We start from the raw sequence: 15,924 nt of genomic DNA, 5'->3' as shown, positions 1-15,924 counted from the left end.
TTTATTTGCAAAAAATGAAGGCATAGCATGCTTAAACACATGGGATGCTGTTTACATAGTTTTAAGGGGGAAATTTATAGCATGAAAGCCAATATTAGAAAGAAAGAAAGTCTCAAATCAGTGATCTCCACTTCCACCTTAAGAAACTAGAGAAATAAGTGTAAATTAAACCCAAACTAAGCAGAAAGAAAGAAAATAATGATCAGAGTGGAAATAAGTGAAACAGAAAAGAGAAAAACAATAGAGAAAATCAAATGAAACTAGACATTAGTCATTTGAGAAAAATCAATAAAATTGGTAAGCCTCTAACCAGATTGATCAGAAAACAAAAAAGGGCCGACACAAATTACCAATATCTGAAATGAGAGATGTGACAACACTATAGATTCTGCAGGTATTAACAAGATAATAAAGGAATGTTCTGAACAACTTTATGTCAATACATTCAGCAACTTATATTAAATGAAAAAATTCTTTGAGGCACAAACTATCAAAGTTCATTCTAGAAGACACAGAGATCCTAAATAGTCCTATATCTATTAAAAACATATACATTATAGTTTAAAAACTTTCCACAAAGAAAACACCGGGCTCTGGTAAATTCTACTAAACATTGAAGAGTATGCTTGCAGAGTGAATGAATGAACAGTGGATCTAAGGACCACAAAAAAAAAAAAAAAAAAAAAAAAAAAAAAAAAAAAAAAAAAAAAACTAGAAAAGAACACAGAAAGAGGGAGAAACTCCAAAAGAACCTCAGACAATTCCTGGGCCATGTTTGGCTAAGGCTTCTACCAATAGCCTAATGAAGAAAGCTTGGTAGCTAATCCCAGAACCATTGCATAGTGAGATATAAGTATGGATCTTCATGTGTACAAACTGTTAACAAACTGTCCCTATATCATTACTTCCTCTCCACTAAATTTATTCTTGTCTTTATAAAGTTCTAAAGAAAAATCTTCTTCAGGAATTGTTAAGGAGAACCAGGTAGATCCAAATAATATGTTTATTCACCATTCATAGTACCAATTTAATCATTCAACAAGCATTTACTAATTACTCATTCACTATATAGTAGTCTTAGGACTCTCTTCTAAGATCTAGAGATGAAAAGTGCAATAAGACACATTTCCTACTATTATAAGCTCCCAGTCTAGAGATATTTACAGGTGATAAATTCGTTTCCATGCAGCAATTGGTGCTGTGATGGAGCAATGCACCAAGTGCTATGAGAACATGGACAGTGGCTGGGTGTGGTGGCTCACACTTGTAACCCTAGCACTTTGGGAGGCTGAGATGGGAAGATCACTTAAGCTCAGGAGTTCAAGACCAGCCTGGGCAACATAGTGAGATCTTGTCCCTACAAAAAAATTTAAAATTAGCCGAGTGTGGTAGCACATGCCTGTAGTCCCAGCTACTTGGATGGCTGAGGTGGGAGGATCACTTGAGCCTGGGAGGTCGAGGCTGCAGTGAGCTACAATTGTACCACTGTACTCCAGCCTGGGCAACAGGGCAAGACCTCATCTCAAAAATAAATAAATAAATAAATAAATAAATACATAAATAAATAAATAAACAAATAAAAGGAGAAGTCTGTGGAGAAAGTGATGCTTGGATTGAGTTTTGAAGCAGGAGTAGAAGTCAGCTAGATGAAGAAGAAGAGAAAAGCACTTGAACAACATTCATATTGATCTGGAGGCAGAAAAAGCACATCCACTTTGGGGAACCACAAGCTGTGCATTAGGACTACAGCAGAAGCAGGAGGTTGGAGAGGACACTAGAGAAGCAGGCAGGAGGTTAATGATGCAAGACCAGGCTCTGGAAATGTAGGCAGGAAGTATGGGCTTTATTCTGAAAGTGATGGGGAGCCAATGGAGAAGGCAAGCCCAAGAGCAAGAGGATCAGACTTGAGTTTCACATCTCTCAGCTGGTAAATAAATTGGAGGGAGGCCAGACATGGAGCAGGGAGATGAGTTTTGAGAAATTTCCAGAAATTCAGATGGTGAGAGTCTAAATCAAAGTGATGTCAGAGTATATCCAAGAGACGCAACGTTTCACCAGAGTGGGCAAGGAAGAACAGCACCCCCATGGAATAGTGACTAGACAGGGCACGTTCTTGTTTTTTGTTTTGTTTTGTTTTGTTTTTTGAGACAGAGTCTCCCTCTGTCGCCCAGGCTGGAGTGTAGTGGCCTGATCTCGGCTCACTGCAACCTTTGCCTCCCAAGTTCAAGCGATCTTCCTGCCTCAGCCTCCTGAGTAGCTGGGGCTACAGGCCTGCGCCACCATGCCCAGCTAATTTTTTGTATTTTTAGTAGAGACGGGGTTTCACCATGTTGGCCAGGATGGTCTGAATCTCTTGCCCTCGTGATCCGCCCGCCTTGGCCTTCCAAAGTACTGGGATTACAGGCGTGACCCCCCGCGCCCAGCCCAGGGCACGTTCTTGTTTCTGTGTACAGTGTGTCCCCCAACCTGCCACCCTTCCATAACTGGGAAGAGGAGGCATGGGCCAGGTGTGGTGCTGGGTGATTTCTACATGTCACCCAATGCACTCAGTAACTGTCTGAACACATGGCATCAGCTTCATAGATCGGGAATCAGGGCTTCTGAAACTGCCCGACCCAGCGATGAACAGGCAGTGTTTTCTCCTTAATGCCCTCAGCATTTTAATTTTTTCGAGACAGAGTGTCGCTCTGTCGCCCAGGCATTTTTGAATCCGCTTCACTTGCATCTCTGCAAGTCCCTAGCTAACTCCCTACTTCACTGGTTAAATATAGCACCTCTTATCTTCTACTCACCTCATTGCCAGAAAGGTGGTACATCCTGGCTTCCTGGAGCAACAGGAAGACCTCTGGGCACTGCCTGATGAGAGGATCTGCTTCCACCGTCTCCACAAAGTACCACGGGTCCAGAAGCGGTAAGCGCACGTTCTCGAGGACATAGGGGAGTAAGCAGAGTCGTTCTGATGGCTTGTGCCGGACCCAGCTCATCACGGTCTCAAACACCTGAGCCTCCTCGGTCACGTAAAGGTCATCACTCTTCAAGATGTGGTGCAGAGTGTCCACAGGCAGGTCAAGGAACTCCTCAGAGTTCAGAATCTGCACAAAGTTTTGAATGATGTAACTCTGAACCTGCTTCTTTAGACTGTCCAGCGAGTGTGTGTCGGCCAGTCTCAGTATTCCAACACAGTTTTCTGGGTTCAGGGCTTCAGTGAGGAAGCTGGCACAGGCATCCACCATCCGCAGGAACTGATGGAATAGAAAGGGCAGAAAGGAGGCCAGAAAATGGTGAGTCCACAAGGAGGTTTATCAGTGAGTTGTGTGTAGTAGCCAAAAATTGGAAACAACCTAAATATCCAACAGTACAGGACTAGCCAAATACATATAATATAATCATACAGTCGACTTAGAGCAATGAGATACTTACGGGACTAGCTAAATACATATAACACAATCATACAGTCGACTTAGAGCAATGAGATACTTACGGGACTAGCTAAATATGTATAATACATTCATACAGTCGACTTAAAGCAATGAGATACTTACAGGACTAGCTAAATACATATCACACATTCATACAGTCGACTTAAAGCAATGAGATAGTTATGGGACTAGCTAAATACGTATAATACATTCATACAGTCGACTTAGAGCAATGAGATACTTACAGGACTAGCTAAATACATATCATACATTCATAGAGTCGACTTAAAGCTCATCCATTCATACAGTCGACTTAAAGCAATGAGATACTTACAGGACTAGTTAAATATATATAACACAATCATACAGTCAACTTAGAGCAATGAGATACTTATGGGACTAGCTAAATACATATCATACAACCATACAGTCGACTTAGAGCAATGAGATAGTTATGGGACTAGCTAAATACGTATCATACATTCATACAGTCAACTTAAAGCAATGAGATACTTACAGGACTAGCTAAAATACATATAATACATTCATACAATTGACTTCAAGCAATGAGATACTTACGGGACTAGCTAAATACATATCATACATTCATACAGTTGACAGCTCTATAGATACTTAAAATACTTAAAACACATGTTGTAGAAGAATATTAAATGAAATGGAAAATGTTTATAATGTATTGAGCTCTAAAATCTGTTTATTGGATCTGATTAAGCCTCTACATTTAATCAGCAATTTACGGGAAATACAGGGGAAAGAGGAACCTGCTAGAGATGCCATGGGAACATGATCAGCAAAATCCAGACTGTGGAAAACTCTACAGAACAACTTGTCCAGTTTTTTCAACAAATACATTACAAGGGGATAAAAGAGAGAGAGAAGGAGAGGGAGAATCTAAAGATAAACAGAGATTTAAGACACATCAACCAACTGCAAAGTATAGATCTTATTTGGATTCCTGATTTAAACAATATATATTTTTTAAAGTTGGAGAAATGGTTACAATGACGAATATTTGTTGATAATGAAACAATTATTATTCATTTTAGGTGCAATAATGGTTTCCTGTTTATGTTTAAGAAGAATCCTTATTTTTTAGAGATAAAACTGAAATCTTTGCAGATAAAATGAGAAAAGCATGTCACAAATCATGTGTACATTATTACCTTATTTTTATAAAGAAAACATACACAGAATAAAGTCACAGAAAAAAGATGAAAGCATGTAGGTCAAAATATTAATGGTTGTTATCTCTTTGGGTTATCAGGTATCTTAAGGCAAATTATGCTGCAATAGCAAACAACCCCCACGTCTCAGGGGCTTACAGCAATAAATGTTTCTCTCTCACCCACCCTACATGTTCTTCACAGGGCTCTTCATTCCAGGGGCCAGGAAGATGGAAAGCCCTTACCTGAGATATTCTGGTCCCATCACAGAAGGGGAAAAAAGATGGCAGAACCACACAGAGGTTTTGAAAGCTTCTGCTCAGAGGGGGTGCATGCTATATTCAATTACGCAAACCCGTCCAGAGTAAGTCACATGCCAAAATTTGTCATCAAGGGGACCATAGTTCTCCCACAGAAACAAGTCTCATGGGAATATACTATATAAATAATATAGTATATTCTATATATACTATATTAGATAATATATAGTATAGAATATACTATATAAATAATAGAAGATATGACACTCTAATAAGACTATGAGAATTTTTCTGTTTTTGTTTATTCATGTATTTATATATCCTTTAAAATGAATACGTACCACTTTTGTCATTAAAAATTAATTTGTAAAATTATTGATCAGCTCTCAGGTCCCACTTTTAAGTTAACACTGTCCTCGTAAAAATTCAAGTCCCTTATGCTTGTAGGGCACTTTGCAGATGACAAAGCACTGTTAAATCCATTATATTTTGTAATATCCATTTTACAGATGACATGTCTCAAGTGCATTGGTTCATTCTTATTTGTTGTTCTCTGGAGCTTAGCTTTGAACAAGTTCAACCTCCTAGCTCCCTTCCCCGTCTACTGGACTCCTTATAGGGTCAAGTTCTCGGTGCACATGGGTTGATCAATTAATCGAAGGAGAGGAAAGGAGAGGCTGAGGGGGCAGGAGCTGGTGGGAAAGGCCTTCTGAAGGCAGGTCCTGGTGATAGTAGGGATGGGACAGATCTGACTGGGGAGGGATGGCAGGAGCTGGGGGGAGCGGGGCTATGGGGCCTGAAGGCTGATGGTGGGGTAGGACTGGTTCTAAGAGTGGACCAAGGTGACCTAGGCTCTGGACTTTACTCCAGAGCATTCCAGGGAACACATCCCTGACTTTTTGGATCAACCTCTATTGCAAAATATTACCTTTCTGTGTCAGATCATATAGGATTGTCCGTTTAAAAAGCATTTTTTTAGGCTGGGTGCAGTGGCTCATGCCTGTAATCCCAGCACTTTGGGAGGCCGAGGCACGCACATCATCTGAGATTGGGAGTTTGAGACCAGCCTGACCAACATGGAGAAACCCCATCTCTACTAAAAACACAAAATTAGCCAAGTGTGGTGGTGCATGCCTGTAATCCCAGCTACTCAGGAGGTTGAGGCAGGAGAATCACTTGAACCTGGGAGGCAAAGGTTGCGGTGAGCTGGTATCATGCCATTGCACTCCAGCCCGGGCAACAAGAGCGAAACTCCATCTCAAAATAAATAAAGAAAGAAAGCATTTCTTCAAGGGTCAATGTTGAAGGGACCAGTGACTCCACACCTGTGGGTATATCTTGTCAGGTGGGACGAGAGACTAAGAAAAGAAATAAGACACAGAGACAAAGTATGGAGAAACAACAGTGGGCCCAGGAGACTGGCACTCAGCATACCAAGGACCTGCACCGGCATCGGTCTCTGAGTTCCCTCAGTTTTTATTGATTATTATTTTCACTATGTCAGCAAGGGGAATGTGGCAGGAGAGCAGGGTGATAGTGGGGAGGTCAGCAAGAAAACATGTGAGCAATAGAATCTGTGTCATAATTAAGTTGAAGGGGAGGTACTATGCCTGGATGTGCACGTAGGCCAGATTTATGTTTCTTTCCGCCCAAACATCTCAGTGGAGTAAAGAATAACAAAGCAGCATTGCTGCCAACATGTCTCGCCTCCCGCCATAGGGTGGTTTTTCTCCTGTCTCAGAATTGAACAAATGTACAATCGAGTTTTACACCAAGACATTCAGTTCCCAGGGGCAGGCAGGAGACAGTGGCCTTCCTCTATCTCAACTGCAAGAGGCCTTCCTCTTTTACTAATCCTCCTCAGCACAGACCCTTCACGGGTGTCGGGCTGGGGGATGGTCAGGTCTTTCTCATCTCATGAAGCCATATTTCAGACTATCACATGGGGAGAAACCTTGGACAATATCCGGCTTTCCAGGGCAGAGGTCCCTGCGGCTTTCTGCAGTGCATTGTGCCTCTGGTTTATCGAGACTAGAGAACGGCGATGACTTTCACCAAGCATACTGCTTAAAACATTTTGTTAACAAGGCACATCCTGCACAGCCCTAGATCCCTTAAACCTTGATTCCACATAACACATGTTTTTATGAGCTCAAGGTTGGGGCAAAGAGGTTGGGGCAAAGTTACAGATTAACAGCATCTCAGGGCAAAGCAATTGTTCAAGGTACAGGTCAAAATGGCATTTCTTATGTCTTCCCTTTCTACATAGCCACAGTAACAGTCTGATCTCTCTTTTCCCTACACAATGCAAAGTTGGAGAAGGCCTGAATTCTGCCTGAGAACCCCATGTCTGCTGGTCTCAACTGCCGGCAGCTCTGCTCTTTGCATGAGCACCCATGGAAACAGTTGAGAATGAGGCTGCTAACACCTGTTTAGTTGTTGGCAGATTTTCAGTTCAAGGACTAAAAATATGCAACAAAGACCAAGCCTCGTGAGCCCTCAGAACTGGACACCAGAACCCTATCTGGCCCTGTTCACAGAGACATCTATGAGAGCTGAAAGGAGACTCACTTAAATGGTAGCCCCCAGTGCAAAATATCGCATTCACCATGCCAGCATTTGAGTGAGGGGCTACTTCTAGGTACTTAGACTATCTCTAGGAAGTCACATAAGACCTGAACAGTAGTTGTCTCTGTTGGTGATAATGAAACAATTATTATTCATTTTAGGTGCAATAATGGTTTCATGTTTATGTTTAAGAAGAATCCTTATCTTTCAGACATAACTGAAATATTTGCAGGCAAAATGAGAAAAGCACATCACAAATCATATTATGTACATTATTATTATTTTTTTTTTGAGACAGAATTTTGCTTTTGTTGTCCAGACTGGAGTGCAATGGTGCGATCTCGGCTCACTGCAACCTCTGCCTCCCGGGTTCAAGAGATTCTCCTGCCTCGGCATCCTGAGTAGCTGGGATTACAGGCATGTGCCACCACACCCGGCTAATTTTCTATTTTTGATAGAGATGAGGTTTCTCCATGTTGATCAGGCTGGTCTCGAACTCCCGACCTCAGGTGATCCACCCACCTTGGCCTCCCAAAGTGCTGGGATTAGAGTCCTGAGCCACCACACCGGGCCTATGATCCTATTTTCATAAATATACATATATACAGTGTGGCTCACAGTGAGAGCCACTGTGCCTGGCCTCTGTGACTTTATTTTATATATATATAAAATAAATATATTATATATTATACATTTATATATTTATATTTTATATAAATATATATTATATTTTATATATTTATATTTTATTATATATAAATTATATATTTATATATTATATTATGTATTTATATATTGTATTATATATTATATAATATATTTTATATTTATATCTAATATAATATATTTTTTATTTATATAATAAAGTCACAGAGGCCAGGCACAGTGGCTCACACTAATTCCCATCCAATTTCAGGGAAGAAAGGGAGAATTATTTTACACTCTTCACCCCTTCCTACCATCTCCAATTGTCTGTAGGAAATATCTACTTAAAATAGACCAACTTTCTCATTCATAGAGAAAATACTAGAAGGTAACATACAAAATGTTAGCAATGGTTATAGATAAAATTATTAATGTTTTTAGAGTTTGTTGTATGACAACTTTACTATACTGAGCATGAACATTATAAACTCAGGAAAAAATATGTAAAATAAACACATTATTGTGATTTTTAAAGGACACAATGAGAAAATAAAAGGCAAACACTAAAAGAGCGCTTACTACAGGCCAGACTCTACATACTAACTATAAGAGTTACTCGATCCCTACCACAACGCCATGAAGGAGGTATTTATTATCATCTCTGAGGAAACCAGATTCGGAGAAGAAATTTCCTCAGAGACTTACAGTTAATGAAAGATAGAAGCAAAGTTTGAACCAGTCATCTCTGATTCCAAAAATGCATGTTTTTTATACTATTTCAAGCTGCTCCAGGTCACATAACGTATGTTGGGGACAGAGGCTTGGTAGATGCCAAATGTCATTTTCACACGTCACTGGGAAGCTCAGATGACCTGATCTGCCCCGACACAGGAAGGACTAGCCAACAAGATGTCAATTCCTGTTCCTGCTTAATGGCTGTTGATGAGCAAAGAAGGAAACCGCAGAGGAGAATCAAATCAAGTACTGAAGCTCACACTTGTTAGAAGAAACATTGATCTAAACTTGTCTCTCTTCACTCCACTTGGCAATTCATCCATCCAGCTACCTGTGTATCGACCGAATGTGAATTGAGCATGTATTTTTTTTTATTTTATTTTACTTTAAGTTCTGGGACACACGTGCAGAACGTGCAGGTTTGTTACACTGGTATACGTGTGCCATGGTTTGCTACACCCATCAACCCATCATCTAGGTTTTAAGCCCCGCACACGTTAGGTATTTGTCCTAATACTCTTTCTCCCCTCGCCCCCCACCACCCGACAGGCCCTGGTGTGTGATGTTCCCCTCCTGTGTCCATGTGTCTCATTGTTCAACTCCCACTTATGAGTGAGAACATGCGGTGTTTGCTTTTCTGTTCCTGTATTAGTTTGTTGAGAATGATGGCTTCCAGCTTCATCCATGTGCCTGCAAAGGACATGAACTCATCCTTTTTTATGGCTGTGAGCATCTATTAATATTATGTAGGAGGCTCCCAACTAGTGCTGGGTGTACAGCGGTGAGCAGAGACAAAGTGCCTCTTGAAGCCAACAGACCAGTGGAAGCGGCAGACGCTAACCAAATAATACAACACGGAGTGTGAAAGGACATTTGAGATAAATGCTATGGACCAGAGTCCAGGGACTCCACTGCCTGAAACCAAGGACAGTCCTACTTCCACCCCTTTAATCTTCCACAATCTGGCTGACAGTCATCACCAGGACCCTCCCTGACAGAACCCCAGCCACAACCGCATCCATCTCCTCACTTCTCCAAGTAGTCCTGAAGCCTCTCTGTGGCAGTGCCTTTCCATGCTCCTGCCATCCCTCGGCCTGAGCTGCCTTTCCCCATCATCACCTTCTGTTATGATCCTATGCACCTCACCCAGACAAGTCCGACTCCAAAGCCCAACTTGTTAAGGAAAGACTCAGGAGAGCTCACCCCATTTTCAACAGAGAAATCCCCCTGAAAGTTTACCTCAATAAAGAGGAAGACATGAATATTACAGCCATGACTATCCACACAGGGCTGTTTTCTTTGTCTTTTAATTAAATTTAATTAATTAATTTATTTATTTATTTATTTATTTATTTATTTTGAGATGGAGTCTCGCTCTTATTGCCTAGGTTAGAGTACAGTGGCACGATCTCGGCTCATTGCAACCTCTGCCTCCCGGGTTCAAGAGATTCTCCTGCCTCAGCCTCCCAAGCAGCTGGGACTACAGGGGCACACCACCACACCCGGCTAATTTTTTTGTATTTTAATAGAGATGGGGTTTCACCATGTTGGCCATTCTGGTCTTGAACTCCTGACCTCAGGTGATCTGCTCGCCTTGGCCTCCCAAAGTGCTGGGATTATGGGCATGAGCCACAGCACCCGGCTAGGTCTATTTGCTTGATTCAGAGTTATTACATCTGGGATCAATGGATGGATCCAGAAAGTCTGTGAACCCCTACAATAGTATGTGAACATTTGCACATGTGGCATTTTTCTGGGAACTTAGTTGGCAGGGGACAGGTGAGTTACTCCCTGGTATCCATCCACCTGAGGACAAAACCAACACAAGAGGGAGAGCCAAGTCAAAAGAGCCAGAGAGGAAGAGAGCCAGAGTCCTGACTAGACTGTGCTTGGAACCCCACCTCTGGTCATTTAAAATTCTGGGTCAATACTGGCTTAAGGGCTGGGCACAATGGCTTAAGCCTGTAATCATAGTACTTTGGAAGGCCAAGGTAGGAGAATCGATTGAGCCCAGGATTTCAAGACCAGCCTGAGCAACATCATGAGACCTCGTCTTTACAAAAAATGTAAAAATTAGCCTGGTGTGGTGTCCCATGCTTATAGTCCCAGCTACTTGGGAAGCTGAGGAGGGAGGATCACTTGAGCCTGGGAGTTCAAGGTTGCAGTGAGCCATGATCACACCACTGTACTCTAGCCTGGGTAATGGAGCAAGACTCTGTCTCTAAAAAACTAAAATAAAATAAAAAGGAAAAGAAGAATTTGTAGAGAAATCCTACCTATGCATGAAGTTCATTCTTAAAAGCTACTTCTTCCTTGATGGCATCTCCTATTCCCCAACATGGAATCCCTCCCTCCTCTGTGCTCCACTGGGCACCTCGCTTGCCCCTTTTGTGGAGCACAAAGAGTACTAGGGTCAGTTGAGACAAGCATCTCAAAGCAGCTTCTAGGTCATACTTGGGTATTTATTCCTAGCAGCATCTACCACAAAGTCTGGAAAAAAGAAGAGAAAGAGCAACAGAGGAAGGACATATTTATCACTTACTATGCACCCAGATCTGAGCTAGACATGTTCCCAGTCATTATTTCACTTAACAAATAAATTTTATTTTTTAACAAGTGTATTGTATCTAACAGGTAAAAAAAAGGGAAGGTGTTATAATTAGCATTTGCATAGAGGAGCAAATAGAGAATTCAAAGAGCTATGCAAGTTCACACCGCTAGGAGGCGGTACAGGTGATGCTCCAGGCAGCATTGGGCTGCCTTTGTAGCTTGTTGCATTGTTGAGCTAACAAAATGCAAGGAGAGTCTGAAGAGGCTTTATGAGGACAGCGGCAGGTGGGGAATCTCCAAGTTGCCTAAGTTCTTCCAAAATATACTTCAATAAACACTTTTGGGTGTGAGGGGGTGTAGGGCAGCATCACGTGATCCCAACCAATGGTTGGGAAACTGATGATGTGCAAGGCAATCATGGGAACCAGAAATGGGTTTCTTTTAAATGTGCTTCTGCTTCTTCACATTCAAGATTATTCAAGACTTCAGGGTAAATTTTCTGCCTCAGCCTGTCCTGATGACACATGAACTTGTTTGTTAGAGCTGAGAGATGACAGATAATGGCAAAAGACAGCCAACTTCCTGTTTGGGGGGGACATGTGAGCAAAAGGTTGCAGCCAGTCACCTGACTCTCAAACAGGGAGGCTAAAAATACAATCAAAGAAACCACTTGAGACATGGCTGCAGTTCCCATGAGAAGTGTCTGTGTCTGCCTCCAAGAGAATGCACTGACTGTTCCTCATCTCCACTGCCCACCTCTGCTTCTCCTTGATGGTCTTCAAAATCTGAGGTCCTAGGGGACCCACGTGACTCCACGTCTCCCTCAGGGTGCCTTCAAATCCACTTCAGAATCACTGAAGTCCTATTTTAGTCCACATCAGCAATTCCATTGACCATGGTGTCCAAATGGCCTTGGAGTTATTCTATAAAGACATTGATATTCTTACCTTCAGCTCCGACAAGTCAGCATGTGTGAAGGTGTGATAAGATTAATAAACTTTAAATTTATTTCAAAGTATTTCTGAATTCATTGTAATTTTTGTTGTTGTTTTTTGAGACAGAGTCTCACACTGTCAACCAGGCTGGAGTGCATGGTGCAATCTCAACTCACTGCAACCTTCACTTCCTGGGTTCAAGTGATTCTCGTTCCTCAGCCTCCCGAGTAGCTGGGATTACAGGCTCGCACCACCACGCCCAGCTAATTTTTATATAATATTTTTAGTAGACACAGTGTTTTGCTATGTTGACCAGACTGGTCTTGAACTCCCAACTTCAAGTGATCTGCCTCCCTTGGCCTCCCAAAGTGCTGGGATTATAGGTGTGAGCCACTGTGCCCAGACAATTGTAAATTTTTTGTCAAAACTTTTCTTCTCCAGCAATAGATACTAAAAGCAAAGCTCCTCTCCAGTGAGGTCTGTATTGGTGTTTAAAAGGGGTCTTCATGCTAAAAATTTGTGAATTACCATTGATTCTAATCTTCCATCCTTACCTCTCTTCCCCTCTCCCGGGCGATGCTCCAGCTCCAATCCCGTGGCAGTATGCCTCACAGCCCCCCAGGAGGGACATCCTCTGCTCCCTTTGCCCCTCCTTTCAGTCCTTGCTCTAGACTTGGCTGAGCAATCTGCTGGTTCCTGGAAGCCTCATGGAGTGGGCAGAAAAGGAAGGAACTAAGACCTGCAAAAGACCTACTCACTAAGGCGGGGCAGATGTGGGAGGACTGAGGCAACTGTGGAAATGGACTGGGGAAAAGACCATCAGTGTGGCAAGCTTAGTCAAGATTCAAGCAGCAAACAGCCCCTGAGTTTCCAGAGAAGACAGTGGTGGCCCCAGCAGGCTAGCAGGGCACAACAGGCAATACATGGGACCCACGTATTCAAGGGGCAAGTGGCATGGCTGGGGCTCAGTGATGCAGCCCAGGGACAAGGAAAGGACCAGGGAGAGACACTGTTGTAAAGATGAAGTAGAATGATTGCATCTGGGACATGGTTGATGCTCTCAGGGTGTGGTGTGGTGTGGTGTGTGTGTGTGTGCGCGCGCGCGCGTGTGTGTAGGGCACAGCAGCAGGAATGGAAGCAGAAGCCAAGTGCAGAGAAGCAGCCCCATGAACGCAGGCAGCTGCAATAGGTGGGGTGGTGGGTAGGGAAGGCTGAAACAAGTCTACTTTCAGGTTCTTTCTGCCTGGAATACTTTTCTCCCAATCCTACTGGCACCCATCCTATGAAGTCCAATTCAATGTCCGCTCCTTTCTGCCTTGGGTTCTACTTGTTTTCTCCAGTGGCCTAAAGGCTTATTGAGAATCTTTCAGGGATAGTGGAGGGAAGTGGATATATGGAGTCGGAAGTTCTGGGTTTACTTGAAAACTCCACCCATAGCTCCACCTCTTGATGAGCTGAACTCTCTCTCTCTCTCTCTCTCTCTCTCTCTCTCTCTCTCTCTCTCTCTCTCTCTCAGCCAGTTTTCTCATCTGGAAAGTGCTGAGAACATAAAACCCACCTTGCAGGCTCATTGTGAGGGTTCTACCTGGCCTGCTCGCCCACAAAGTCATTGTCAACATCAAATGGGATATGTAGGGGACAAAATTGCTACATAAATGTGACCTGTACTCCACATTTTTAATCTTTATTTTCTCCTAACAGCTTCTCACAAAACAGCTTGCACTTAGAACATGCTTAGTAATTTGTGGTAGGTAGGGAGTACTTCCAGTCAGAATCTGGTAGCAATATGGATTTTCATTACAATTAAAACCCCACACCCAACTTCCTGTATTTTACAACCTATAGGCAGCAACAGAACACAGGCTTACTTAGGGAAGGGGTGATAGAGCAGGCAAAAGAAGATAATTCTTGGCTTTTGAGTTTCTAAATAGACTTTCAGAACTTAAACTAGAGAAGTGGTTTTGAAAGAAATACCAGTTAGTGGTAAGAATCTAGCCCTTCCAGCCTCAAAAGCCAGAGGGCTAAAGAGTCTGAGCACCAACCAAGTTTAGACCAAAACAGGAGATGCAGAAGAATGGATGACAAAGCAAGAGTTAGCTTTTCCCACCCCGGAGGCAATAAAAATTCCCAGGCAAGGAACAGATACAAGAAAGAGACTGTCTAACAAAAGAATGAGAAGCAGGGGTGGGTTCCCGAGATGATGCCTCACTTCCCATCCCAGGCCAAATCTCCAGAGTGAGGGGGATGCTAAAAGTCCCTTATAGGTTGTGAATCTGAGAACAAAAGAACGCGTGCCTTGATGGCCGAGTTGAAAGCAGAAAAGCAGCATATACACCATGGAATACTATGCAGCCATAAAAAAGGATGAGTTCGTGTCCTTTGCAGGGACATGGATGCAGCTGGAAACCATCATTCTCAGCAAACTATCGCAAGAACAGAAAACCAAATACCGCATGTTCTCACTCATAGGTGGGAATCGAACAATGAGATCACTTGGACACAGGAAGGGGAACATCACACACTGGGGTCTATTGCGGGGTGGGGGGAGAGGGGAGGGATAGCATTAGGAAATATACCTAATGTAAATGACAAGTTAATGGGTGTAGCAAACCAACATGGCACATGTATACATGTGTAACAAACCTGCACGTTGTGCACATGTACCCTAAAACATAAAGTATAATAAAAAAAAAGAGAAAGAAAGAAAGAAAGAAAAGCAGCAGTCCAGTATAGTGGTAACAGATGAGATGAGAGTGTGTTGTTTCCAGACAAAGGGGCCCTATGGTAGTTGCTCCACATCCCCTATAGCTCTGGATTTGTAAAGGAGAGCGAATGAAAGTGTCCTGTGTCTTGAGAGGGGCACAGATGTAGCTGAGAGGATTGGCAGACCTGAAGAGGCTTTGCAAACAGGACAGAGAGAATGCTAAGTGGCCTGCAAGGACCGATGACCAGAATCAGGTAGGACTGGGGACTTGTTGATGTCAGTAAGAAAGGAATGAAAACTCAGAGAGAGACTGATGGGAACACAGGTGCTCCAGTGGGTGCCACATGGACCAATAATGCAAATGACCATGGTAAGCTCAGGACAGATGCCTCTTTTTTCAATGCCCGGCACTGTATAAATGTCCCCTGGAACTATGTAAGCAACCCGAATCCTGAATTGATTAAACTTTCCTGTGTCATTAACTATGATTTCTGCCACTGGTAGAATGAGAGCTCAGGATAGAAATTAAGTTCAATGATAGAAAAATAACAGGTTTGGACGACCACAGTGGCTCATGCCTGTAATTCCAGCACTTTGGGAGAGTGAGACAGGAGGATTGTTTGAGGCAAGGAGTTTGAGACCAGCCTGGGCAACAAAGCGAGATTTTGTCTCTAAATAATAATAATAATAATAATTAGCCAGGCATAGTGGTGCATGGCTATATTCCCAGCTACTTGGGAGGCTGAGGTAGGAAGATCTCTTGAGCCTGGGAGTTCAAGGCTGCAGTGAGCTATGATTGTGCCACCACACTCCAGCCTAGGTGACACACCAAGGCCCTGTATCAAAAAAAGAAAAATCCAGAAAACAGAAAAATAATAGGTTAAATCACATTCTTTTTGGCACGCTTGAGTTTGTAGCCTAAGA

The 15,924-nt window shown here is 42.7% G+C and overlaps 1 protein-coding gene across 2 annotated transcripts in view; it reads right to left on the bottom strand.

The window, feature by feature from the left end:
* Nucleotides 1-15,924, bottom strand: part of KLHL6 (kelch like family member 6) — a 70,952-nt gene that overhangs the window by 18,447 nt on the left and 36,581 nt on the right. For both annotated transcript variants that reach the window (XM_010366221.2, XM_030931516.1), the window contains exon 3: nucleotides 2,793-3,242. In XM_010366221.2, coding sequence (XP_010364523.1) covers nucleotides 2,793-3,242 — 450 coding nt within the window. The remainder of the gene's footprint in view (nucleotides 1-2,792; nucleotides 3,243-15,924) is intronic.

This window comes from Rhinopithecus roxellana, chromosome 1 (assembly GCF_007565055.1).
Source record: "Rhinopithecus roxellana isolate Shanxi Qingling chromosome 1, ASM756505v1, whole genome shotgun sequence".
In the NCBI taxonomy this organism is placed as follows: Eukaryota; Metazoa; Chordata; class Mammalia; order Primates; family Cercopithecidae; genus Rhinopithecus; species Rhinopithecus roxellana.
The sequence above is the reverse complement of the archived record's forward strand: the minus strand, read 5'-3'. Positions and strand labels throughout refer to the sequence as shown.